At 31.5% G+C, this 11344-nt stretch overlaps 1 protein-coding gene across 3 annotated transcripts in view; it reads left to right on the plus strand.

Moving 5' to 3' along the window:
- The window catches only part of LOC148604824 (glycolipid beta-1,4-mannosyltransferase egh-like), a 29832-nt gene extending 20235 nt beyond the window's left edge, over nt 1-9597 (plus strand). For all 3 annotated transcript variants that reach the window (XM_088548330.1, XM_088548331.1, XM_088548333.1), the window contains one exon: nt 1455-9597. In XM_088548330.1, the coding sequence (XP_088404456.1) occupies nt 1469-2863 (1395 nt within the window). In that variant the 5' untranslated portion in view covers nt 1455-1468 and the 3' untranslated portion in view covers nt 2864-9597. The remainder of the gene's footprint in view (nt 1-1454) is intronic.
- Nucleotides 9598-11344: the final 1747 nt, after the last annotated feature.

An 11344-nucleotide genomic window follows, 5' to 3' on the forward strand; every position in this document is an offset into this window, starting at 1 on the left:
ACCTGAAATATTTTTAGGTGGGTTGGGAGAAGGAGGGTTTTAAGACTTAAATAATGCTTCATCATATTTAACAGTTTTTAATACAATTTTGCTTCCAGGAGAAGGGGTTGTCTTAACTCATGAACCCTCCCTGTGTTGGGGTGTGTATTTTATGTAATACATGTAAGTGTTAAAGTTTGAATTTGAAATATAAAGAGAATAGGTATGGTGTATATGTCAAGGAGACAACAAATCCCACCGGGATAAAAATGTTAGTCATGGTCGGTAGAATTAAGTGACATGTATTATTGTATATTAATATTAGACATATGTTTAGTAACAACTGGGAGTGTGCATCACATTTGTTAGTTTTGACCTCAGAATAGTGATGTATATATAGGTCAGTCAATATACCGTCATTACAATGTTGTCATCCAGATGCTGCCTACATCCTTTTATGGATTTTCTAAAACTTTTGGATGAAGTGTTAGTACAATGTAGTTGCAATCAGTAGATTGGGTAGGATTGATTTTCACGTGAAATTTTTGAATGAATGAAACCTCAAATTCCATATGTATTAAGATGGATGCTATTGTAGAAGCATTTTGTTGTGTGTATTTAGGGGTGGGGGTGGGGGGGGGGCAGTGTAACTGAGCAGTGGTCTCAGTAAGTACTACTCTATTATTGCATGAGCTTATTTAAAGGGATAGGCATATCATGCTATTTTGACATAGCACTCTGTATAAGTTATTCAGAATTAAAAAATACAATATTGTTGTTTTTGCTGTGGGTTTAGAGTTAGTAGAAAAATGTACTCAGAATAAACAGCTCCTTGTTCCGTAGATTCCTCATTTCATGGGGATAATTATTATTTTTCAAGAGGTAGGATATAAATATGGATTCATTTACATGTATTAAATGTCTTCATATTGAAGCATCATAATCTCATTAATGTTGTCCAGTCTATATAGATTGTATGTGTCTTCCTAGTAGATGTTAAAAAGGTTATAACTTCTAAATATTAGTAAATGGGAAAAAAAGTTTTGTGTTTTTTTTTTCAGTAATAAACTCATAATACAGAAATACTTGTCTTAAATAGGACCCAGAATAAACTTGAAACCTGTCGTAAAAAAATCCTTCTGAAGCTATTTCATTTTTAAAAATATTTCAAACACATTGCAAAACTTGAAGAAAACATTTCTAAATTGAATGAAGCTTGAAGTTCTAGAGTAGTTTGAATTGTGTGGTATTTGACTGTATATGAAATTGTGTGGTATTTGACTGTAAATGAACTTGTGTGGTATTTGACTGCACGTGAACTTGTGTGGTATTTTGATACCAGCCAACTATCCAAATATGGCTGTGTTAATGTTAAATTGGTACTTTATATGTCATGTAGTTATTTCTAACATTGTTAATTTGAAAAATAAAATGCTTGATATGATTTTTAGAATGTATTTGATTTCTATTTTCAGAACCTGTAAAAACTATGGCACTATCTGTGATTAGAAAACTTAGCCTCAGCATTAGACATTTCCTAACCATCATACTTTTATTCACCATTTTGACAATCTTCTGTACAGCTTCTGGTGGAGTTATTGCTCCTAAATTTGATTATGATCCTTATGAGAGGTATGGAAAATGGCCAACAATTATCATGTACATCATGCGTTACATGACCCTTATACCTTTGCCACTATCAATATGTAACTTTTTAGGAATTCTAATGTTTAACACACATCCTGCAAAACCAAAGTTAAAGATGTCAACGCTATTTGGTCCATTTTTGTGTTTTCGAGTTGTTACACGTGGAACATATCCTGAATTAGTAAAGAAAAATGTGAATAAGAATATAGAGATTTGTTCTATGGTTGGTTTAGAAAATTATATTTTTGAAGTTGTAACAGACAAAGCCATTGACTTGCCAAAGAGTACACGTACTCGAGAACTTGTTGTACCTCCTACTTATCGGACATCGAAGGGGACGTTATATAAAGCTAGAGCCTTACAGTATTGTCTTGAAGATGGCATCAACATGTTGACTGATAAAGATTGGATTATACATTTAGATGAAGAAACACTTTTAACAGAATCTTCTGCCATTGGTATCATGAATTTTATTAATGAGGATAAATATCAGCTAGGCCAGGGAGTGATAACATATGCTAATGAGGAAATTGTTAGCTGGATCACAACCATAGCAGATTTAGTACGAGTTGGTATCGATTATGGAATTTTGCGTTTTTGTTTAAATTATCTTCATCGACCATTATTCAGTTGGAAGGGAAGTTTTGTGGTTGTAAATGCCGCAGTAGAGAAGGCAGTGACATTTGATTTTGGAATTGATGGGAGCATTGCAGAAGATTGCTTTTTTGGATTAACTGCATGGAAGAATGGTTATAAATTTGGATTTATTGAGGGGGAAATGTGGGAAAAAAGTACTTTTTCTCCAATGGATTATATAAGACAAAGAAAGCGTTGGGTACAGGGTATCATGATGACACTTTTGTGCCCTGCCATTCCACCAAAGTTTAAATTTGGAATTTTATTTATAGTGCTAGGCTGGTTATCCATGCCATTTACAATACCTAATATAGTTCTTGTTCCATTGTTCCCACTCCCTATGCCACAATCAGTCAACTTTTTATGTGGATTTATGGGAGGGGTAATGATGTTTCTTTTTATTTTTGGTTCAACCAAATCATTCAACTATAGACGTTTGGGTCTAGTGAAATACATTTTATTGTGCTTATCTCCCATTGCTCTACTTCCTGTTTGTATTACCATGGAAACATGTGGAATTATTCTAGCTCTGACCTCATGGAAGTCTCAAGGATTTCATATAGTAGATAAAGAAGTTAAAGGTGCTGTTTTGGAAGTTTGATATTTAGAAACTTTAGATTTTCTGTTTACATGTACTACTAGGTGTTCAATTAATTAAGACCCGTTGTAGTATTTCTGCAAGAAAAGTTATATTCATGTGTATATATAGTTGTCTCATTGTTATTTGAATTATCAGTAGATATGATGACATCATCAAGAAACCCTGTTGCGAAAATAATCAAAATTTTTCATGTGTTAATGTTTTATTAATATGAATACAAAGGTTTAGGGCTTACTGCTTTATCAGGATTATTTTCTACATTTGTTTTGTATCAAAGTTAAAATGTATTATGTAGTGATACCATGTATCATTTTATTTATAGTATTTTTACTTTCCTTGTAAGGTGCACTTCAGCTTGAATGATTTTTTTTATCATATCGTTGCCAAAGTGGACACATTATCTAAAAATCAACTCTGCTTTAAGCTGCTTTGTTGTTTTTAGTGACTTGATCAGTTCTTTAAACAATAAATTAGCCAACCATCGTCTGAATATAGCTGAAATATTGCTGCTCGGACGTTAAACCCCAACAAACGAACAAAAAAAGTATTTTAACCAGTATGTATATAACAATAAGCAGTAGATATTTAAAAAAAAATATCATGTCTTAAACTTTACACTGAAAAATGGTACGAGCATGAGTGTATAATATATCCCATAAGTCATACTTTCAGGAGAGTTGAAAACATCAAAAGAGGATGCAAATTTATCTTACAGGGGAGGTAATATTGCTGCAGGGAAAGCAAATATCAAGAGGGGAGATAATCACTTAGCTTATAACAGTTTACTTGTACATATATTTATAATGTAATTCACTACTGTTTAATCATGTGAAAGAATCTTACAATCACATAACTGTTTACATTTTTGATCATGTGTTAATTTCTTGAGACAGTGAATATCCTAAGGGCTAGTACGATTTCTACATTAATTTTGTTTTGTTTGTTTGAAATGACGACATGAGACAATGAACATCCTAAGGGCTAGTACGATTTCTACATTAATTTTGTTTTGTTTGTGTGAAATGACGACATGAGACAATGAACATCCTAAGGGCTAGTACGATTTCTATGTTTATTTTGTTTCGTATGTGTGAAATAACCACAAAAATTTTTATTGCTATTACAGTTGACATATTTTTTATCTTGTTAATTGAACATGCACATGCACTCGTACATGTATGCAGTGTTCTTTTCTAGGTAGTTTTATTTATATTTTTAAGAATTTGTGCAATGTTTTTCATGGTGCTTGTTAGTTATGATTTTTTTTTCATTTTTTGATTAAGATAGAAATATCTGTTGTTATTTTAAGATTTTTTAACCTGTAAAATTAGCAAATCAGAGTCAATGTCTTTAGTCAATTTTGTTTTGTGCAAATGTTTGGATAAAGGAAAAAAATTCAGATGAAAATATAGCCTTCAGCTTTATACAATGTTTTTATAAATAAGTGTGTGTTGGTGATTCATTCAGATTTGAGGTTAACCAACTGACCACATACATACATGAAAATATGAAACATCTCAATAGGACTAACTGGAGAAAGTCTTATTTTCCTTAAGTACAATTCTTCAAACTTTTTATTGTTGTTAAATCACATAAATCATTTGTTAATGGTGGGTTCTTTTATTTTTATTGAATATTAAACCAACTTAATGTTATTATATAATTTCTGCAAAGACAAATACTAAATACTTATTTTATGATGTGCCATTTAAAACATGTTAAAACCAAACTTTTTTATGAAAATTTCTGTTGCTGATTTAATTGTCTGTTGAATGTTTTCATAGAAAATTTCATATGTTTATTTTGTAGTGATCATGCAGTCTGTCTCTTCAATCATTTGTCCCCAGTTCTTATCTACAACTCCTCTAAAGTGGCTGAATGGAATTTGATGAAACTTTCCCTAATGTTGTCATTTGATGCCATTGTCTCCTGTTTTGTTTTTCCAACTGAATAATTTTGGTGCTTACTGCATTTTTTCTGCAGGGGGTGGGGGGGTGAGCTTAATTTTAGATAAACAAAGTTGTTTGTTTTTTTTTCTATTGTTAAATGAGTGTCTTTAGGCTAGCCTTAAAAGTCTTTATAAGCTGAGGATTTAACCTAAACATCAGTGACAAGGAGAAGTTGTGGTAAATTATGTTTGAAATACAACAATATTGACATTTTTGTTTATGTAATCTATAACAAAGAACTCATTCCTCTCAGAAACAATTGGGAGAAGTGATCACACTTCAGCAACAGGTTTTGCTTATTTCATGGCTGTTTATTAACTCGGTTGGTGTTTCTAGAAAAGCAGAGGACGCTTACCCTACCGGTGCACCTGGTCCATGCTCCCAGTTTTTATTGGAGTCCGAGTTGCTCATTTGCTTTTGTTACTTTGTATGTTTGATTTAAATTACTTCATGTTCTTTGCTGTCTGTTTTCCATGTCTGGTCTTTGTCCCTGCATTACATTCTTTTGGTTACCGCTATAACTTTGGTTCCCTCAATTACTCTTGCATGCATACTCTTCTATAAAAAAAAGTTCTTTCATTTCCAAATCATTATTGGTTCTTGTTTTAGCATTAGTAGTGCTGGAAATTTAAGTTAGTGCACTGATATATGCAAATATATTGCAGTATGGTATAGCAAGAGACAGATGAAACCTTAAATGCTCTCTGAGAGACATGAGTCTCAGAGCTGCTTGGTTATGATTGAACCTTGGTTATCTTATAACATGTTCCATTGTGATGTCATAATATCATGGAAGTGTTGTCATCTTATTGACTTAATTTTAAATGAGACAGTGCAGAAACACTGTACATTTTTTATGTCTTATTTCAAAGGTATTAATTTGTAGTAGATTACATACATGTACTTGCTTTGTTGTGTTGAATTAACTAAATATCTCATTTTTGCCAAAGTATGTATATTTGTTCATGTACTATTTTAGAATTTACTCATGTTCTTTTTGTATATATTTATGTATAACCATTTTAAGATACTCATTATTTGTACAGTTTGTACAAGGTTGCTTTGCCAGTGGAAGCAAATTTTAATATATATATGTCTATTTTTAAAATGGAAATAAGACTCTTGCCAAAGAAATAACTTATCTATATACATATATGTTGTACATGTATGTACATTTATTTTTATGTATATGGCCAGGTTAGGGGATTTTATTTTAATTACATAATATTGAGCCATTTTTTTAAAATTATTTTTGTGGAGATAGAAAAATTTTCAGAACTAGTTCTTAAGTTTTATTTGCACTTTGTTTTAAAGATATTTTTAAAAACACAATCCAAGTTTTATTTACAAACCATTTTGATAATATGTATTTTGCTTTAACCTTGGTTATATGTTGTTAAATCTGTTTCATTATCTACTAATTTTGATAAAATTTGAATATTCCAAGTTTCAAATTGAGAAACTGTTTAAGCATAATACTAAAGATTGTTATACATGTACTTACATCACTGAAGCAATCTATCCAACTATTCTCTGAATCTATGACATACATGTATGGAAAACTGATGATTGTTGACCAATCGGATCACAATTTTAAATGTACATAAAAATAGTGAATGTTGATTTATTTTAATATCAGAATAAATAAAAATCATTTTGCAAAATTACTTTACCATGTTTACTTTGAAATTTGAAATGACAATTTGAAAATTACGCATGTGCCCATTCTCTTGCCATTATTTAAATACATATAGATACTCATCAATGTGTGTCATTTGTCTTCCTATGTTTGATTGGGATGTGAATAAATATACTGAAGAGATTGTGACATGAATTTGTAATATTTGTAGAATGAAATTTTCTTTGAGATTTGGTGTCACAAAGGTGTAATTTTTTTGCTTACTCTAACTTTTGGCGTTTACAGTGATACTTAAAGAGTAATCAAGGGAACCAAGGTTACAGTGGTAATCAAAAGAATGTAATCCAGGGACAAAGACCAGATATGGAAAACAGACATACACAACAAAGAACATAAAGTAACTGAAATCATACATACAAAGTAATAAAATCAAATGAAACAACTCAGACTCCACTAAAAACTGGGAGCATGGACCAGGTGCACCAGTAGGGTAAGCTTTTCTAGAAACACTCACCAAGTTGCATCGTAAACATGAACTGAAGTTATGTGATATCATTTTGATTTTTAATTTCATATTCCCAATAAAGTGGAATACTTCAGTGTAAGAAGTAGTGGTTCTAAATTCCTCTAATTCAAATTTCTGTGAACCAGTGAAAATAAGAAAAATCATTTATCCAGAAATTTTTGTCTACATTTTAAAATATATGTGTGTATGATGATAAACATATTGGTATTAATTAAATCCAAATAAGCCATATAGTGGTTTTTATAATGTCTTTTAAACAGTTTTACATATATCTTTTATAATGTATGTCATAATTGAAAGAACTGTTTATGCGTGTTCAGGGGTGGATCCAGGATTTGAGTTTTTGGGGGGTGTAAATCGAATTAAATGCCGTGCAAAGCAAGGCTAAAAATATTATGGGTGAAACTTGTGGTGAAAATTTTTTTTCTTACCGATTTAGTGGAGTGGGGGGGGGGGGGGGGGCATACACCTGGTACGCCAGTCCTTGGATTCATGCCTGATGTTTATTGTTTATATATAAATGTAATTAGAAAATTTGTTAGTGGTGTTCTTAGTGGGTTTGTCCTGTAGTATAGACAGATTAGATTTGCTTTTTTTCACTTGTTCACAGGGGACATATTTGGAAAAAAAATGATTTTTTTGATATCAGATAGTTCAATTAGTACTTAAATACTGTTTAAAGGTGTATTTGTTTGATCTTGTTTATCAACTCTGGGGAATTTGGACATAACTTGAAAATTTAACTGATAATGCTGATGCTTTGAGAAAAACTGTCGTACTAAAAAAATTCCTTGTTGTTTTAGATTAATCTAATACCTAACATCTTATACCAACCCATTAAAACAGTCTGAGTAGGCCACATCAAACAAATATATTCTTATGATTGGCCTGAGCACACCCGCTAAGTTTTGTAAGTAACTAAACAAAATGTAGCAAAATAAAATAGTATCAAATTCTACTTTTTTTAACCCTGTGAATCGGTATTGGCTAAATGCACCAGATCTATGGTGTAGCTTTTTATGTGATGTCTTGCCGTGCATGCTCACCCTTATAGATGTTAGCACATTTTTTTTCCATACCATTGTGCCCCTAATCGGGGCTATACTGTATTTTTTTGCATGTCCGACTTCACGCCTATATTGTATTTTCCATGCCCTTCACTTGGGTATTAGTATATTTTTTCAAACCCATATCTGTGACCATATTGTTTTTTTTTCATGACCCATTCACCTTAGCTACCTGTCAGTTCAAAAAGCTTTAGTTTTTTTCAATTCATACAACATACTTAGCAGTTTTTTTACATTGTGTATGTAGGTTTTATATGATGAGCTTTACATGTGTTTTATTTATTGTTTTTACATCTTATTTCTCTCTGTACTTTTGATTTGAAAACCAAGACTTCGTGTGTTTTATGGAATAAACCTTTTTAAATATATCTATATACTTGAGTGAAATTTCTTTTGCAGCATTAGGGTATGTAAGTCTTGTCACATTACTTGTCCAAGTCTACCATTTAAATGCAGGGGAAATTAATCATTAACGGAATTTTTGTACAAGATATAAAAGCCAAAAATCTTTGTCTATTAAAATAAGAAATTGTACATGAGACTTACAGACCCTATTTGAATTGGCATTCAACAAGTACCGGTATACATAAGCTGTATATTCAAAAATTACCTTTCGCATCTAACCTTTTTTGATTTGGTAGTTTTAAGCAAATGCAAGTTTGCCACATTGTACAAATGATACACTCTTAATGTTTGACAGTGCAAACATTTAAAACAATATATTCTGTTTTATTAATTTAACCATGTGGCGATAATTTTGGAATTTGAATTACATGGCCTTAATTATAAATTTTGCTCTCGTCATATAAATTGATAGGCAAATATGATCACTTGTACATCTTAGGTACATATTTTTCCCGCCATTTTTCCATAGTGCATTTCAACTAAATTTGACCTATCAATATCTTAATAGGCAAATTTTACAAACACATTGGAGATTATCGGGTATAAATACTTGGTTAATGCAATAAAATCTGTGTTTTTTCCTTCATGTGCCACACCTTATACATATTTTGCCTGATTCTTAGACGGTGAAGTACTTAAGTAGCTGTCTTTGTAAGAATCATGCAAAATCGGAGAAATGTGATACACCCCATAAAAGGCTACATATTTTCATTTTTGTAATTAAGTTGTTTTATGGGTCTATATTAAGAAATGTGTAATTATTCATTAAAATCTGCCTGCTTTAAGGAGATAATCAACATTGAAAATCCAATAGATTCTATTGTATTTGAGTGTCATTTACAGAGTTATGTCCCTTAATTTTGAAATCTACAGTGCATTCTATATAATTTTTATCTCCTTAGAGCACGGGTCATATGAAAAACTGAATGTTAATTTCTGTTTACTATGGCAATTCAAACAAAATATCAAAAATACACATGTCCTTTTTTGTTTTGCCCGATCTTTCCAGTTAGTTAGTGTTCTCATATATGATTATTTCCTCCTGAAAGTACATTGAACTGTTATGATTAATATTTAGTTAGTAGATTCGTTTATTTGTATTTTTGTTCTTTTACTCTGTATTTAAAAAAATTAAAGTATAACCTTGAGACAGCCTTTTCTATTTACAAAACTGTTAGAAACATAGGTTAAACGAGCCTTCTTTTTATTTGCAGTAACACAAACCATAAAGTTTATGTATGATTGAAGAGTCCTGAAAATATCATTTGATTATAAGTCCTTTGGAATATCAAATTCAGCCACATATATTGGCTTCTTTGAGTCTCTTGTTCTCAAGCAGTTGCTAATCAATAAATGTTTGGCGCTGTCTTTGTATGCCTTCTCGTTTAATTATGAGACATTCATTTTTAGTTGATTGATTTTAACGAAATTTTAACACAGGGTTACATTCTTGTTATAGTTAGATCCTTCCATATTTTTTGTAAGCTCTACACCATGAAACAAATAAAGGCTCCTAATGAATAAGCATTCACATATGTAGTACATTTTGGTATCGACTGTGCTCAATAAAAAGTTGCCCTTCAAATTTTAAAGGGAGTGCATTTTGTTAAATGTCGAAAAATAAAAAAAAACAATTACCATCGTCATTAAAAAATATGGCTAAAACGTGAAAACAGGAAACAGAGTTGATCCATATACATAATGAAGACAGCAGAATAAATAAAGACAAGAAATCCACCCAACGCGCACAAGCACATGCACAACACTTGAAATATGCACTCCACTAAAAGTCATGAGTACTCCTGGTCCACCGGTGTCAACCGTCACATTTCAATCGAGTTAAATTCGGATAGCGGAATCAATGGGATAAATTCGGTGATATCTGCCTAATCTTCGTATCGGTAAATCAAATACTGTGATGTCGACCTAACAACTTTTTAAATTATGATAGTAATAAAGGTTGAACAAAACCGTGTCTTAGAAAACAGTACAGAAATATTCATTTACCTGTAACAAATATGCTGATTTACACAATGTTTATGTAACAATTAAACATATGCTTTTTAAAACAAAGTTTCAATGGGCTTTAGTGGAACTTGAAAATCTATCACTAAAACTCATCGTTTTACATCTATTTAGGACAATTCAACGAGATATAGCCTGGTTGATTTACGTACCCGATGAGTACAGTTTGGGAAGTCAACAAAGTTTCACAGGAACAGATGGCTATTCAACGAGAAGTTCATGTACAATCTAAAATGTAGTAAACTTGTCCTATTCTATTACCAACGCTATGATATTTAGTTTTTTTTTCTTCATTCAAATATGCAGAGTACAGTGTTTCACTGTTTGCGAGAACGAATTACGTAATAGAACTTAAAATAGTGTTTAAACATTACTTTTTATTTTTAACGCTTAATTTATTAACAAAAATAGCAATTCCGTCCTTTTGAAAGAAGTGAAATGAACAACATCAGGCTGATAATTTATTGATTAATATTTTTATAGGGAAATTAAGAGAACCAATATTTGGACATGAACAAGGAATAAATCCAAGAATAATGAATAGAAACACACAACAAAGAACGTGGCATAACCAAAATGACACGTACAAAGAAACAGAAGTAAATGAGCAACACGGACTTCACTAAAGAATCCCTGAGCATAAACAGGTACACCGGTAAGCGTCCTCTGCTGATCTAGAAAAACCCACCGAATTGTTGCTCTTAAAGTAGTCGAAATAGGAAATGAAAGCTATGACACCGAGAACAAATCGGTTTTCATGGTGCAGAAGGATACATCATACGATACGATCCACGAGTTCATGATGACGATCATAAAACTTTCGTAGCAATGACCAGAAGTGCGGTTGAAAAGTAGTGTAGGTTAGTTCTG

Source organism: Perna viridis, chromosome 10, assembly GCF_037379345.1.
Source record: "Perna viridis isolate PV_CMFRI_1.1 ecotype Kerala chromosome 10, ASM3737934v1, whole genome shotgun sequence".
Lineage (NCBI taxonomy): Eukaryota > Metazoa > Mollusca > Bivalvia > Mytilida > Mytilidae > Perna > Perna viridis.